The following is a 16,721-nucleotide window of genomic DNA, read 5'->3' on the forward strand; positions in this document are numbered from 1 at the left end:
TAAAAAGAGGTATCAGAAATAATTTCTAGAATTTAAAAACATGCCAACAAACTTGGGAGGTATAACTCTTAGCTGTACTTAGATCATTCCACAGTAGCTTAGGAAAAGTTTCTGTAGAACTGAAGATAATCAAAGCATTCCTTGATCCAAAAGAGATGCATCCATTAAAAACATCAGTGTCTGTTAATGAAATCCAAGAAAAAGAGTGCTGTAAGTAGGGAGAGGCAGGTCTTTTCAAAAAAAGGATGAAGATATGCACAAGTGATTTTAAAGTCTCATTTCATTTGTTAAAGAAATGAAGATACATTAAACAGAGTTTCTACAATACCAGTTTGCATTACTAGCAAAGTAATACATAATACATTCAAAGTAATGTCATAATACATTCATAATAGCTAAAACCATTGCATTGTATAAGGAATTTCCATTGCCTTTAGCATCTGCTGGATAAGAATCTCACATCTAAAACAATGCTGAATTAGCCCTCATAACAGCCCTGTGAGGTAGAGGTCAGTGTTACCCTCTTTCTGCATAAGAGGAAACTGAGAAACAAAGTTTCAGGTCAGTGTACCAGAAAAACCCTGGGGATTTGAGGAGCAGAATTCCAGTCTTTCACTCCTTGTACTGTGCTCCACATCTCATGTCTTTCTTCCCTGGAGAAAAGGGAGCAGCCACAGCAGCTGCTGTTCTCCCTTCTCCCCACTTCCCTTGGCCTTGTACATATTGATTTCTCCATCTCAGCTGCTGGAAAGCGATCAACACCAGCAATCTCTACCTGAGCTACACAGACAGAACAGCCATGTGAGGCCAGAACTAAAGGAGCTGGGAATTGACAGAGAACATCACAGTATTGAGTACCAGAGTCTGAATTTTGTCACTAAACTGCAGAACCAACATGTGTCTGTTCTAAAGCAACTTTTGCAGAGGTAAAAGGACTCAGGAGCACTGAACCTGGTGGGTGCAGGGAGCACCCCTGGGGCAGGGAGGGTCTGTGCAGCAATGCACACTCAGGGCAGACAAGATCTACCCATGCTAGGTCCCTAAAGGAAACCAAATACCTGCTCTCTGTAGGGCAGACACCGAAGGAGGTCATATTGCAGAACATAGCACTGAGCTGAGGTAGAATCTGAGCAACTGAGGACCACAAAACACACCTGCATCACTGTAGAGGAAGTCTTCAACCAAGCTGACCCTGGCCAGGGCCCTGTGATCCTGTGTTCTGCATGGGCTGAAAGGACAAATACCTAAATAACATTGCAGTAAACTGCTCTGCTTTTCAAAACAGCATTACATTGTTATTTCTCATTGTAACATAGCATCTTAGAACAGTAGATTTAAAATATATATTTAATTTTCATACCAGGGCCTACTTGAGGCAAGTAAAAACTTTTTTCTAGTGCTACTCATACACTCTGTGTCATCAGGCTGCAATACAGTGAAAGCAATCTTTAAATCAGAGCTCAGCAAATAGTAACAACAGATTAGTAAGGAAAACTTAAGTCCAATTTGTCCAAAATTCTTGATTTCTGTTTCCTCATGTATTAAATGAGACAAGTAGAAGTTGTGACCACAGCACTAGTAGATCACAAAACAATTTTCCATATTATATCAAGTTGGATTTTAATGTAATTTTAATTTTATAGAGCTTGGATAACAACCTAGTTCAATCAGCTATCCCTTATATTAAATAGTGCTGGTTAAAAAGATGCCATTTCTCCACAGAATGAGCACTTGAAATAAAACAGAAAGCCAGAAGATTGTCCCCCTCCAAGCAGAGGGTTCACAGAAATGCCTGTCTTGTGTGTTCTGTACCAGAGTATCTCACACGTGGAAGCTCTTGGATATCTCAGGACCATTATCAGCTTTCTTCAGGCCTTGAAGGAAGCTCGAACAATTCTGCCCTTGAGAGGCTGAGGGGGGCGGAAGTTATCGGCCATTTGGATCCTCTGGTCCTCCTCCCCGGTGAAGAGCAGCATGCGGAATTTCTCCAGCTGGAAGTTCAGGGGAAACAATTCACTGCTTAAGGGGGCAATCAACAGTAATGGCTTTGAAAAAAGGACTAAAAGGAAATATTCAGTATGTTTTAATCAGTTAATGGAACAGGTTCAAGCAAAGCTCCTAGAGAGTATTAACAGAAAATGATGGAAGCTCTGAGGATTGAACAGGCTGAATATTCACAGACTTTCAACTTGGCCTCATTTCAAATCAAAACAGTTTTTGCCAGCTTATCCAGCACTGAATGATACAGGAACTGAAAGAGTATCAGAAATTTACCTGTTTCACAGAGATTCTTATGGGTTCTTTCAGCACTATCCATGTCACACTCTCATTAAGGGGTGGAGTTGTCAGAGAACCAAGGTATGTCCAATAATCTAGACTCAAGGGCAGGAGGCATTTAGGGTTGAAGCCTCTAAACTGAGCTTTTGTTCCCTGGGGAAAGAAAATAGACTTGAAATTTGTCCTTTTACTTTGAAGTGAAGGTAAAATAACTTTTTGGAAAGAGAAGAAAATGTTAAAGTGACATTAAAAATAGGTGAAAGGAGAATTCTGTAAAGGTTTGGCTGCCTTACAACTGTGAGCCAAAAGCAGATGGCAAGTGTGATGCCTAATGCTGGCTTACTGGACTTTGAGGTCGTGCACCATGGTCTCTACCAAAATTCACCTCTTGTCACAACAGGCCCAAAAATAATGCAGGAAGTGTGTTGTGCATATAGTGTTATAGATAATATCATGGCAGAATTCCTTGTCTCATTACTTCCTCATCTGTTTCAGTCCTACAGTCATTGTCTGCTATGGTAAACATTGACTTAAAAAAATAAATCAAACCTTCAAGTCTAAAATTAGAGGAACATGGATTGATAGAGGAAGATACATCAACCAAAAACTGGTAGAAATGGAAGGAGGTGCTGCTTGAAGCAGTGATTGCCTTAAGTACCACAGTCTAGAGAAACCACTTCACCCTGTAGGAGCATCCAAAAGGGTCTCAGACACACAGAAAACACCTCAGTGAGATCATCCCTGACAAACCTCTGCAGCAAAGACAAACAGGCAGCTCCCACTTGTGCCAGCCAAGGCTCAGTGGAAAAGGATCCTTTTGCTGAGTCTAAGAGCTGAGTCTCAAGGGTCAGGGAGCTGTTGATTTTAGATTTTTTGGGAAAAGCAGAACCTCTGCATGACCAGTGGGGTCAGCACAGCCTAGTGAGGCACCTGAGATTAGGAAAATAATATGAACTTTGGAGAGGAAAAAGAAACTACAGCTGCAGTTATGTTGTAGTTATGGGAGGATCTGTGGGTGGGTGATTTTTCATTTTTGTCTCAAAGATGTACATGAATGTGATTTTTAAAGGATATCCCAGAAGCAAATTTAAAAAGAGCTTAGAACTTACTTTAAATTTTACCATGTACAAAGCATCAGTGAGTCTGTTCATACTGGCATGTTCTTTTCCAATCTAAAAGAATGGAATAGACAGGTTAAATAAGGACTACAACTATGCTTTAATTAGGTGTTGTTTTCTTACACAAACCTGAACATTCTTACCAAAGTTTATCAGCAATTTGCAATGCATTAATGCCTCCAGTAAGTCATCTGTTTTCCTTAAGCACTTGTTAAATATGTGGCATAGTCCTCAAACACTTTACAGCAGAATGCTCTTTATCATGTAAACATGCTATTTTTGCAATTCTTACCTCCAAGAAAACACCAACTACTGCCAAGCCATCTGGAGCTGCTGCTGCCTCTCCAAATGTTGCATATTTTCTGGCATTCCAATGTACCAAGTGAAGCTTCAACAATAATAACAAATAAGAATTAAATTACTGATAGAAGTTATGAACGTGGTTTCTCATTGACACTAACAATTGTTCATAACAGAACAGCTTTGTGTCAAAGGCATTGCTGGAAATATGAAGTTCAGTCTTTTGGACAGGTCCATGAGCGTGGGCAGGAACCAGGCAAGTTTTCTGTAACAGCCCACACAGGGGTGGCATGGCCAGGCTTTGGGAGTGGGAGGATACAGGGGTGGCTTCTGTGAGAAACTGCCAGAAGCTTCCCCAGCTCGTGATCACAAGGAAGGGACCAGGCTGGAGCAGCTCCTGGAGCACTGACTGCACCCATGGGATGGGACCAGGCTGGAGCATCTCCTGGAGCACTGACTGCACCCATGGGATGGGACCAGGCTGGAGCAGCTCCTGGAGCTCACTCTCTCCTGTGGGAGGGATCCCACACTGGAGCACAGGAGGAGTGTGAGGAGCCCTTCCCCTGAGGAGGAAGGAGCAGCAGAGACAACCTGGGATGAGCTGAGCACAGCCCCCATTCCCCATCCCCCTGCACCACTGGGGAGAGGTGGAGAAAGCTGGGAGTGAAGTTAAACCCAGGAAGAAATGAGGGGCGAGGAGAAGGTGTTTTAAGATTTAGTTTTTATTTGTCATTATCCTACTCTGATTTGGTTGTTAATAGATTTTTTTGTTTGTTTGTTTTACTGTGTCAGTAACTGGTGAGGGAGCTCTCCCTGCCCTTATCCTGACTCACAAGCCTTTCCTTATATCTCCTCTCCCCATCCAGCTGAGGGCAGGATGTCTGACCTACCCACGGTGAGCAGGACTCAGAATCCTAATCCTGCCCCACTGCAGACAAAGTCATGTGACAACATCATTTGCATGAAATAATCCCATCTGTGCAAACACATCCTCACCTCACAGGGAAAAGGTTTTCCATCAATGGTGTGCTCTGATCCCTGGCTGTGGGTGGTCCCCCAGTGGAAGTGGAACTGCTTTAGCCGGAATGGATTCTGAAAGGGCCCTCCACTGATTGCTGGGCAGAAGAACAACAACAACAAAAAAAATAAATAAATAAAAAGGAGAAGAAAGCTTAAGCATTCTGGCTTTTTAGCTTCCTGCTAGTAAAATAACCACTGCTGGCACAAAGCCAGCAGACTTTCCCAGCTGCCAGCATGAAAAAGATGCATTATCCAGGCATTTAAAATGGGTGGATTTATTAATGGAGAGCACCAAAAATAATTTGGAAATTTAAATTAAAAACACTCTGTGGCTACCTGTACAAAATTTGTAGCTTTCTTGACACAGTATATCTGACACATGAAGATGTGGTAACCACCCTTATGGTTATGCCTTTCCTGTTAAACACAATAAATACAAGTGGAACAGATGGAGCAGCACTTGGGGCTGCTGTGGGTGAGAGCTGGCCGTGCCCCAGCCCCAAAACCCAGCGTGGGCAGCAGGGCAGGGGGGATTCTGCTCCTCAGGTGAGACCCTGAGCACCTGCAGAGCTGCCCCAGCCCTGGGCCAGCACAGCAAGGAGCTACAGCTGCTGCAGAGAGCCCAGAGGAGGCACAGGATGAGCAGAGGATGGAGCAGCTCTGCTGGCAGGAAAGGCTGGCACAGCTGGCATTGCTCACCTGGGGAGGAGAATGCTCCAAGGAAACCTTATACCCTGAACATCAGGTAGACAATTCAGCTAAGTATTTCCTTCTTGCAGTATCTTTACTTCCAGTGGAGGTTATCTATATTCCATTTCCTTTAAATACCTGATCCCATAAAAGAGGAAATATAATAGCTGGTACTTCACACGACACCACTCGACCTCAAATCACCTTCTAAAGGTAGGGAAATGCCACAGAGACACTTCATACATCATTTAGAAATAACACCTATGCACAGGCAAATGTTTAAGATGCCACCTATAGAAGATATTTTATCAACAGCACCAGTAACACCTGTAATTTTATATGCCACCAAATCTAATACTCTTTGCCCAACAGCCATCAAAGCCTGATCCAAGTCTCACATTAAGAAAACTAAAACTACATGTAACATCTGTAAAGCTTGTATCCTCAGTGCAGTTTATAACATTTATTTAAAGAGTGAAAGTTGGAGCTTGCACAGTGCATGCTTCCAGCTGGCCTTTATGCAGGAAACTGGCCTTGGCAAAGCAAAGGTTTTAGTATTAATTAAGGATATAAATACTCCTAGTACATTTTTCTAAAGTTAGCAAAATAATGCATCACCTGCCCAAAATATTTTAAGAAATTTAGCTATTATGGATTACTGTCAAAATTCTGTTGTGTCATTTATGCAGAACTTTGAGTCACTAGATCTATTTCAACACAACTAAAAGCAGTTTAAACCATGTTTTCCACTCCTAGCAGTCATCTTCCTTGGAAAGGTGTTATTGAAATAAGACATGCTAGTGTAGAAAGGGTCTCATTCCTGGCAGGTTCTCTGAGTCTGTATCTCTAAATGCAGAGTAATAGATGTACTTAAACTTCTAAAGATGAATAAATTTCACTGTTACACAGATATAGTTCAGCTGAAAATTACATTAAAGTAGTTACCAAGCTAATATAATACTTCCAGAGAGGTTTTACAAATTCTATTTATAGGGTGACATTCTGAACAGATCTGGGAAGCAAAAATGAAAAATGCTCACCCAGTCTTCTTTGCAAATTCAGTAAGGATGCTTGAAAACATGACCATCCCATTGGGCAGGTTCTTAAATTCATTCCAGAAGAAAAATTTTAAAATAGAGTGTCTGGCATATTAACCTTTAGCCCTTATTTCAAAGGCTTACCAGGACAGACAAGCCACTTCACAGGAAAAGTAATTTGGTTTCAATATCAAGGTATCCTATTTAACTTACATCAATCAGCACACCCAAAAGGAAGATGAAATCAGCTGATAGGTTTAAAAATTGTTCTGGTTATTTTTGTTGTTTTTTTAATGCACTCTTCTCATTTATCAGCTGCTTTATTATCTCCATTTGAATGCTCTTCCCCTACCCCAGATGTAAAAGCACAGTCTACCATGGAAACAGACCTAACAGAAGAAATAATCAATCACTTAAAGAATTTGCATTCTCTGCCAAGGGCTGAGACAAGAATAAGGTACAACTGCAGACAGTCCAACATCCAAAGTCAGCTGCTATCAACTCAGAATTCAGAATGAGCTGAAGATTCTCTAATTTCTGAAGGAACCACAGTGCTTCAAGTCAGGGAGGAAAGAAGAAAACGCAAGGTTACAGTGACCAGTGCAGGTACAATTGGTGCAGTGATTATGATTATGATGACTGTGCTGCATGACCCAGCTCTGCTTATCCTCTTCCCTTCCTGTGGGTGGGAGCTGGGCACTGAGCCAGAGCTGGCACGTACATGAATTGGCATCTTTGGTTGGGGTGCTCATGGCCCAGGACACTGAGGAGTTTACATCCCTGCTCTGGGTGCTGGAGAGATGCCCAGAAAACTTCAATTCTCATCTAAAAGAAAAGGACTGCAATCAAACTTCTCATTTTTCTGATGCAAGGGCTTTTTCCTAATGAAGAAACACTGATCTGTGATATTGCATTGCTAGAGAGGCTCAAAGTGAAGACAAAATAGAAATGGCTCCAGCCAGATGCCAGAATTATAGATCATAGAAGTTACACCGTACAGAATGTGCTCTGAGCTAGCTGGCTGTGTTAGTCTCACCTGTCCTGTCATCAGAGTCCTCAAACTGCACCATGACAGAGTGGCCAGTGTTGGAGATGCTGAGGGAGGTGCAGGACTCGTAGGAGATGACCAGGGGCTGCAGGCTGGGGTCGTAGACGGCGCGAGCAGAGTCGATGTCGATGGGGGACTGGCGGTTCCCCTGGGCAATGGGGTAAGCCTTGTGCCACTCTGAAGGGCCTTCAACAGCCAACAAAGAAAAGCAGCATTATTTCCTTCCCACCACACACACAGAATGGTCATTATGGGTTTTCAGGAGGCTTGAAATAAAGCTTGCTCAGCAAGAGTGACTCCAGTGTTTGGAATGTGAGAAATTCATTTAAATTCTAGGCTGGTGTGTTTTTATTAGTACAAGCAGGCTGCAGTAAGATGGGAATTCAAATATCTTGTCCAGATCACACAGAGGAGGTCATGGCACACCAACAGACTGCTGGACCCCCAGTCACTTGTGCCACTCTCTGCAGAGGCCACAGTTACCTTGCTCAGGTGGGTACAGGGGTAAACACTTGCATGCACAAACACACTCCCCAAAGAAACAGCATTTCATTCTCTCTGGGAAAGAGTGTAAAAGCTCCAGCAATTCAAATTAGATGCAGATGACTCAATCCCTTAGCTACTGACTATGCAGTTATTTTTAAAATAATTTTATGACTGCAGTAAATCTTTGAGACAGCTCCATTCTTCACTCATACCCCTTATGGTATCTTTCTAACCCAAGTGAAGGATGCAGGATGATAATTAACACTTTGGGACTTCCTGACCTCAATACAGAGGGGAGAAAGCCCAATTTAATAGCAGAACTCTGCTGCCAGAGCTGGCAGATTTTTAAGCCATTTGAAATAACAAAAGCTTATCCATATCAAAGAACTCCTTTTTCTTATGGCTCATTTTCTACTTTGCTATGGTAGGGAAAGCAGCAATTAAATTCCTCTGCTCCTTCTGTGCATGAAGAATAACAGTAGCAATTGTACTTTGGGGTTCTCAAGAAGCACATTTTAAATTGTAGCATTCTACTTTCACAAAGGGAAGCTTTTTTTAAAATCAAGCACAGGTATTTAGCCTCCTTGAGTTTACATAATACAACAGTGATCTATTACAGTGTTACTTGGCTTTGACACTTTCTGCAAAGCTAAGCTGATAAAATAATATCTTTTCTCAGCCTGCCTGCAAAGCAGATTTAGGAATTAAATGCTCTTACACAAGCTAAGGCAATATCACTTGGCTCTCACAAGCTTCATAGGAGTATACATGGCTCTATTACTCCTAGCTAAAAGCACAAATAAATAACATTACCTACGAGCACTAACCTAAGTTTGGTATTCAAACTTGCTTTCAGACTCACAGAAACTGAAGGAATTGCTGTTAAGAAAGAGACTGGCCCCTGAAGGTTTTGCATAAGACTCTTGTTGGACACTCAGCAGCTAACATAATTTCTGCAAGGAGAGAGAGACTCCTGGAAGTTATGCAATTGTCTCATTGGCCAGCATCAGCCACTCATCCATCCTCTGTAAAGGACACAGGCACAACACAGCACTACTGTGGCAATTCTTCAGGAGCTCCACATCCCCTGACACACACAGCACTACTGTGGCAATTCTTCAGGAGCTCCACATCCCCTGACACACATAGCACTACTGTGGCAATTCTTCAGGAGCTCCACATCCTCCCTCACGCTCTGACACGCATCCTTGGAGGTGGGAAGCAAAGGAGGAGGACTAAATTAAAAACTGTCAAATCCAAAAGCATAAGTTGTTCTGTAAGAGATCTGATACTGATCTGTACAATTTCTTGATGTACTAGACATACATAACATATAGCTTATTTTATTCACTTTTATGAAAGCCTAGATATCACATTTCAGCAGAAGCACAGAATCAGGAGATCTATTACTGCCCTACTAAATCTCCTTTACCTAACAGAATTGCTTTTGGAGAGAGACACAGGTAACCATTTTTTTATAACAGCATTTTGGAAAGGGACCCATCTATAATATCTGCAGTCTGGAAAAAACCCCAAAGCATTCAAACTGCCCCCCTCAGATTAGGAATGTTGATTACAACACTGAAAGGCAGCAGACGTAAACTTGTGCATCTTTTAGTGCCACTTTCTGGGTGCTATTGATTATCAATAAAGTAATTAATTACCTGCTGTATATACTTGATTCTTGCAGACATCAAAATGCAGGCAGCTCTGCAGGGCTCAGGCAACAGCTCTAGAAAGAAAACGAGTGGGGGAAGACAGAGAGATGCAGCATGGAAATGCCATAACCTACCGTCAGCCTGCCCATATCCCCAACTGTGGTGGCCAGTCATTTTGGGAGCTGCCCCTGCTTGGCTCCAGCTCCCTGAGCAGGGCACTGCTGCCTACCTGCCTTTATAGCAGCTCCCGTGGGATAGGGTCAGCCCCTTAAAGATACAGAGCAGCCAAAGCAATTCCTGCAGGACAGGGAAAGCGTCCGTGTTCTGCTGCTCTGCTCCTGCTCCTGCTCCTGCTCCTGCTCCTGCTCCTGCTCCTGCTCCTGCTCCTGCTCCTGCTCCTGCTCCCCCTATTTGCTAAGGCAGCACAGGTGAAGGAAAATGCAAAATTCAGATAACTGAAGTCTCAGGATTTAGAGAGAAAGCCAAACTGTGGATCAAATTCAGGAAAAAATATCAGTGTTTTCTCATTCTCTGCCCCAAGGAAGCAAAAGCAGTAAGGTGCTCTGAGCATCAGGACAGTCGTGTGCAGGTGGGACCTGCCCCTCTCACATCGGTGTTCTGCAGGGAAAAACATCACTGCCTCTCTTCTGAAACCCTCCTGCCAGCTGCAAAAAGGAATGGTGTCACCAGATCTGTAATTAATCACAATCAGTGCTTAGATGAGATGGAGAACATTCTCATCTTGGGACAAAACTCCTTGTGCTGCTTCTAAACAAGGTACAAATTACACAAAGTAAGGATGAACTGACAATCTGATTTTAATTTTGCAACTTTAAAGAAACTTTTCAAATGGACAAAATTAAAAGTGTGGTTATATTAGGAACAGAACATAGCAGACCCCAGAGAAAGGGGTTGATATGTGGAGCCTCAGTTATCTGGAATGATCCAATAATTGCCTGTACCCTCCTAAAGCCATGGAGAGGCTTCAGTGAGAGACCCAATCTGAAGCTGTAAAATGTCTTGAGACATCTCTGGGACAAGGAAAAAGGCTTCTTCATTGTGATTTTGTTAGATCTGAGGAAATGCTCTCTGTCGAGGCTACATTTTATGAACATTGATTTTCACAAAAACAATAGCACACAAAATAGGGAATCTTCTATTATGCGTCAAGAATATGGAAGGAAAAAATCAATAAGAGCATTTCATGCAACTTTTATGTTGTGGTACTGCCTTGTAAGTATTAATTTTCTTTTTCAGGAGGTTTCCATAACAGTCAGCTATAAAACTTTTAAGAGTTGCTGATGCCAGCTAAATCAGTGGGATGTAAACTGCTGGAAAGGTCTCCTCCAACTGCAAAGCTGCTGAACAAGTGTTTTCAAGAGAAACATCAACAGTGGGCTCAGGTGAACCCACAGGGCACAGTGGCACTGTAGTGCCCAACCTGCACTGGCATCATTGACCCCTTCAGCTTTCATCTTCTCACTCAAACCCACACAGGTGTCTGCAGATCTGGACCAAAACACGTGACACAGGAAGAGCTCTGAGACAAGGGAAAATATCCTGAAGATGTGGCAGGAAGCAGACTCCACAAAATGGAGGTTTAAATGGGTGGATTTAGAAAAGTGGAAGAGGGGAATGACAATGCCTTGAGGGGAAAGGAAAGTGAGCCTGAATAAAATTTTAGCTTGTAAAATATATCATTAGTAAATGTTAGTCAGTGTGTATATGACAACTTAATGTGCTTACAACCCAATCAGCCTTCTTTCTTTATGAGGAAAATATAAAATTTTCCTTAAAAACAAGGTAACGCTGCTGCTTGTACAAATATCACATTATTCTGTTACCCTGATACCTCTGGATATTGGGTGGACTCCAAGAATGGTTTTCACTGATTCTGCCCTCAAATTATCATTTATCACTTCAAAAGCTGCAGTCATCATGTAATTCTGTTCTGTTTTACTAGTTTGATTCCAGGACAATTACATCACACTCGTGAACTTATGGAAGTGAGAACAACAGAGGGGTGGATTTCTCCAATGCTGAGCTAAAAGTGACATGATTTCCACAAATTTCTTCTGGGCTCTTGACGCCATGTCAGAAGTGTCTGCTTCACAGTGAGTGACAGGAAGACATCATTCCATTCACTGCAGTGACATGTTTCAAGCTGCCTTAAACAGAAATCTGTCTTCCCCAGCCTTCTCACTTAGGGTTTTATTTTCCTTTGCCAGCAGTGATGAGTGAACAAAGCAGCAGCCCAGGAAAAATATAGGGGTTCTTCTGAACCTGTCACCTGTTGTGATACAGAACTAACAATTAATGCCTCAGGTTTCCCACCTTTATATATAGAATTAATTTGCTTTATTATTTATTTTTTAATTAAAATTGCTATATACGGACTAATAATTATGGTTAGAAAACTCCAAATAAGATTGGAATGCTGAACTGAAATTTGACATATTAAGCTTTGCAGGTTTGAGGAAATTGGAGATTTTAATCTCTAAGGTAAAATGTCTGTAATATTACAGGTCTGGATCACTGGGAGGTTGTTGCACATGAAGATTTCACTTGAGGATAATGCTTCTGATAAATATTACTGCATCCCTGTAGAGGGGCAGAGCTCCATTTTAAGGTGTGTAAGATGAAGTAAGAGTTATTTGGTTCCAAGGTGAATGGCTCAGTGGCACTCAGTGTATTAAGTAACTTGGCAATTACATCTGCTGACATCATTAATAATGACACATTTGAACGAGGTGTCATGTGCCTTCTCTAATGCACCCCAGAGTGTTTGGTGTGTCACTGCAAGCCAAGAAAACCAGAAATCCCAGCAGTTTGGGTGCAGGCTGCACACTCTGAGCCGTTCACATTCCGTGAGTAGGAGCAGATGAAATGTTAAATAAAACATTCATCACTCCAGAGTCTGTCTGTGCCTCAGGTTCTTGACAGAGTATCTGTTTATCCAGGCAGCTCCTCTCTCCTCTTACATTGCCACCAGGGATGCTGGCAGCTCCCACAGGGGGTTACTCTGAGCTGGCATCTGTTCTTTACATGTGTGTTAAAGGCATTTCTAACGAACCCAGGAGCTGCACAAAAATACTCCACACAGTAAATATAAGCAGAACAGTGTACTGCCAACACTGAACACCAAAAAGCACAATCATTCCAGATACTTTTCTATGTTTTAGTATTTTATTTTAAAACAGTTCTTGATTGACCACAGAAGTTTCAACGTTTATATTCTCAAGTTATTTCTTGCAAACACAAAATGTGGTGGCTTTTGTGTATATATTGATATATTAAAATTATACACATATATATGTATATTGATATATTGATTCTCATGCAGGAAGTGGAACTTCAGGAGCTGAAAGTGGTCATCCTTCTCCCACAGCTATGGAGATTTCTGAGAGTTATGAGACTTCTAAGGGAAAAACTCAACTGGGAATCTCCTCCTGGCATCAGGGGGAAAACAAAAAAATGGTGCCAAAGTGAAGAAGGGAATAAAAAGAAAAGGACAAAAAGGACATGCATATAGTTGACAGACAACTATGCAAGAGAAAAAGCTTGAATCAAACACAGGCCAGGGTGGGCAAGGGGTTAGAAGCAATTTAGTAGGATTGCTTTTGGGAAAGTGGGGCAAAAAAAGGGGAATGGGGTACCTGGTTCTCTAGGAGATTCCCATCCTTCTGTCTCAGTTTGAAAGATGGGTGGAAGGCAGGAGCCTCCCTTGGATTGGAGAACGTAAACCCTCTCCCCATGAATTATTATAATTTTGAAATTAAGGGGCTCTCAGGCAAAGATATGAGAATAGGGATAACAGTTCATTACTAACGTGTAGAACAAGGCAAACAAACAACAACTATGGAACAAATAACAAACAGAACCAGGGACCCTGTGACAGCTCTCTTGGCCGAGATGGGAAAGGAGGGAGGAGAGGCTTTGGGGCAGTTGATCCCGGTGCCCCTGCAGGACTCTGAGGACTGTGACACCACTGAGGGCCCAGGCAAAGTTTGCTAGGCCTTTTCAGGCTCGGAGCTTCTTCTCTCTTTCTCATGCTGGGAAATCCTTCCCATGCTGAGACGGTTTCTCAGCTCCAGCCTGAGCCTTTCCCAAGATGATAACATTCGGGAAAAACAGAAAGGAATTAATAATAAAGATTAGCACCTGGTGTTCTCACGCTATGGGACAGGATTTGTTTTCTTCTATTGTCCAATGGACTGCTGTCCTGTTCGAGGCTTGTGAACCACACTATAAAATGTGGTTTGCTTTTTCAATAAATCACTTCTTTGGCCACAGCTGAGGTCTGTCGTTATTTTACGTGACTCCTAGTGTATACAGCAACAGAGGAGCACTGAGCTGGAATGGCAGGAATGAGCAGAAATCCCGGGCTGGTGGAGATGTATGAGAACTCCGAGGCAGTGACTGGATGTCCCAGCAGGGCAGGGACTGTGGGGCTACAGTGTACAGAAACCCAGAGCAGTGCTGAAGGAGTGGGGCTGGGGCAGGGACAGCCAGCCCCAAGCAGGGGAAGGGCAAGAGGAAGAAGGGCAGGAAAAAGAAGGAGAGGAAGAAGAAGAGGAAGAAGAGGAAGAGGACAAAGACGATGACGAGGAAGATGACAAGGAAGATGATGACGAGGAAGACGAAGACGAACAAGAAGAAGAAGAAGAAGCAGGAGGAGGATAAGGGGAAGGGGTAGAAGGAGAAAGAGAAGAAACCTAACCCCCAACACCTTCATACACCTTTTTTTTTTACTTTTTTTTTTTTACTTTTAAAGGTACACACAGTTGGCTGCCTTATACTAGGTATGAGAACTACATTCTAGACCTAAGCCTGAAATATTAATTATTGCAACTTATGGATTGTTCAAATTAAGCAGTGTAGCAGAGAACAAGAGCAGGAGACTGCTTTCGATTTTTGGAAACAGATTGTCCCTGAAATACAGCAATGGTCACTGAAATGACAGCAAAAGGAAGGATTTACTGTGCACAGCAAACACAAAGCCTGAAAAATGAACTTTCCTGGAGATGCTGTGTATGGGAAACAAAAGAGGAAGCGCTGTACATCAGCTGCAAGATGTAAACCACTCCATATAATAAAGCACTGCTGTGTGCATCGTTCCAGCAGACATACAGAAAACTAAAGTTTCTGAAGAGAGACAGATTAAAAGGATAATGGACTTCATATCTACTAATAAATCAGTGTGAATGATGCAAGTATTTCAGGACCTCTCTTTTGTTGTTGAAACTTAGTGCCAGAAATGTTGGTTGAAATTTTCTTAAGATGTGGAAGTTTTCTCCTCCTTTGTACACCGTTGTTATAGATGAGTAATGCAAGGTTGGCTCTCACAATTAAAGGATGAATATTGTGTGTATTTTAATTTTTGTGGATGTATAGTTATGTTATTGTAATATATCTTCCCATAGTCCTCTTTCCCCTCTCCCTTGTAATGCTTCAAGGTATTTGGGGAGGGCTGGCTTGCTACTAGGAGGTGTGGCATAACAACACCTAATCTCCAACCAAGATATAAGAAAGTAATATCCACCAATGGACAGAGAAAGAGTTGACTGATGAGACTTTGGGAGGGGCTAAGGGTATTAAAAGCAGTGCATCCATTTTGTAAAGTGAGCCATGGGGAGGTCCCAGTGCTGCCTTTTCTCCTTGTTCAGTCTTCTGTTGTGTTCTGTTAAAGTTTAATAAGTCTTTGAAGTTTTAAAAAGTGAGTGTTGTTTCTCACAACTACCAAGGTCCAACCAATGCTGATCCTATATGGAAAGATGTTCATAACAGAAGCACATAGGCACAACAGATTTCACATGCTCTTGTCTCCATCCTAAGCAAGAATAACTGCAATAATGTGCAACATCTCTGCAAAATATATCCTACCTGGTTTTCCTGACTGCAGGTACCTTCACAGCTTCTGCCTCAGTCTGTCTGAAAATACCTCAAAAGTCCATACAGTAAGTGCATCAAGAGATGTAGAGAAATACCCATTTTGAACATAAATTCTGGGAATGGTACTGTTGTCCAGAAAAATTGGATCCATTACTATGCAACAGCCAGTAAATACACACTTGAGAGAGACACTGATTGTTTATGTCAGAGTTGCCAGGCCTTGTGCTTGGTGGTGTTCCACAAATCAAGCAGCCCAACTATCCATACTTTTCCTTATTTATATATTTTAGCAAACAAAGGCATGGATGTTTATTGGCTACAGGTTACATAGTTCTCTTATTAATTAGTATTCTCTCTTCTGTTGGTTAATGAGTGTCTCGCTTCTCATGGAATTAGTGCCATGCTCTCTCCTTCTCCTCCTTTGGCTCAGTGCTTTCCTGTGTGGCTGCTCCATGAGCTGTGCTCCTGATCTGCCCCTGCTGCAATTCCACACAATTGCTGAGTTGCCTTTGTTTCTTCCTTATCTTGAGGGTCCTGCCAAATGTCCTCATGGCTCATTGTGAGCACACATTAACTCAGAAAACACTTTGTTAAATGCATCAACGTGTTGCATATTCATAGATCTTTATGCATTATTCAAAATCATTCCCCCCCCAACCTGTAAATCAACATTTTTTCCTTCCCTGGGGTTCTGGTGTCAGATAATCCAAAAATGTGAAGAATTTCCTGATTATCTTTTTTACCATTCTCTGAATTAGTCACATGAACAAAAGCTTTTTACATTACCAAGTTATAGCCCAAGAAAAATACATATATTTATCACACTACTATTTCTAAGTTTTGTTAATAGCAGAACTAAAAGAAATTACATTCATTCAGCAAAGTTTTCCGACATTATGCATATAGCATTCATTCTAATATTTGCAAAAAGCCAATAATATAATATGTATTTATAACACCATGAATTCTGCATTCCTCGTGTATCGGTGGAAATCCTTCTCCCCGAGCTTTGTTAACCTTCCTGGGCTGAGATCACTGGGGCATGTGCAGCCCCAAACCTTAACAAGGCAATTCTGCTGACCAGGAATTTGTGTTTCCAGCAGCTGGACATCACTTAGAGCTTATTGGCCACTCTGCTTCAAGGATTAAATCTCCCTCCTTGCTGATAAGGCTTGAAAATTACAAAGAACAAACA

The 16,721-nt window shown here is 42.0% G+C and overlaps 1 protein-coding gene across 1 annotated transcript; it reads right to left on the reverse strand.

Annotated features, from left to right (window-relative positions):
* Positions 1 to 268: 268 nt before the first annotated feature.
* Positions 269 to 9,836, reverse strand: CA7 (carbonic anhydrase 7). Its single transcript, XM_056500736.1, has 7 exons — positions 9,769 to 9,836; positions 7,479 to 7,676; positions 4,692 to 4,810; positions 3,688 to 3,783; positions 3,387 to 3,449; positions 2,275 to 2,430; positions 269 to 1,991 (listed from the first exon to the last, which is right to left on the reverse strand). The coding sequence occupies exons 1-7, from the start codon at positions 9,806 to 9,808 to the stop codon at positions 1,869 to 1,871; spliced, it is 795 nt and encodes a 264-aa protein (XP_056356711.1). The 5' UTR covers positions 9,809 to 9,836; the 3' UTR covers positions 269 to 1,868.
* Positions 9,837 to 16,721: the final 6,885 nt, after the last annotated feature.

Source organism: Oenanthe melanoleuca, chromosome 11, assembly GCF_029582105.1.
Source record: "Oenanthe melanoleuca isolate GR-GAL-2019-014 chromosome 11, OMel1.0, whole genome shotgun sequence".
Lineage (NCBI taxonomy): Eukaryota > Metazoa > Chordata > Aves > Passeriformes > Muscicapidae > Oenanthe > Oenanthe melanoleuca.

Coding starts and splice junctions, on each gene's coding strand:
- CA7 (XM_056500736.1), bottom strand. CDS start 9,808: ATGACTGGCCACCACAGTTGGGGATATGGGCAGGCTGACG. Junction 4,811..7,478: donor GGACTCTGATGACAGGACAG/GTGAGACTAACA, acceptor TCTTCTGCCCAG/CAATCAGTGGAGGGCCCTTT. Junction 1,992..2,274: donor TAAGAATCTCTGTGAAACAG/GTAAATTTCTGA, acceptor CTGAACTTCCAG/CTGGAGAAATTCCGCATGCT.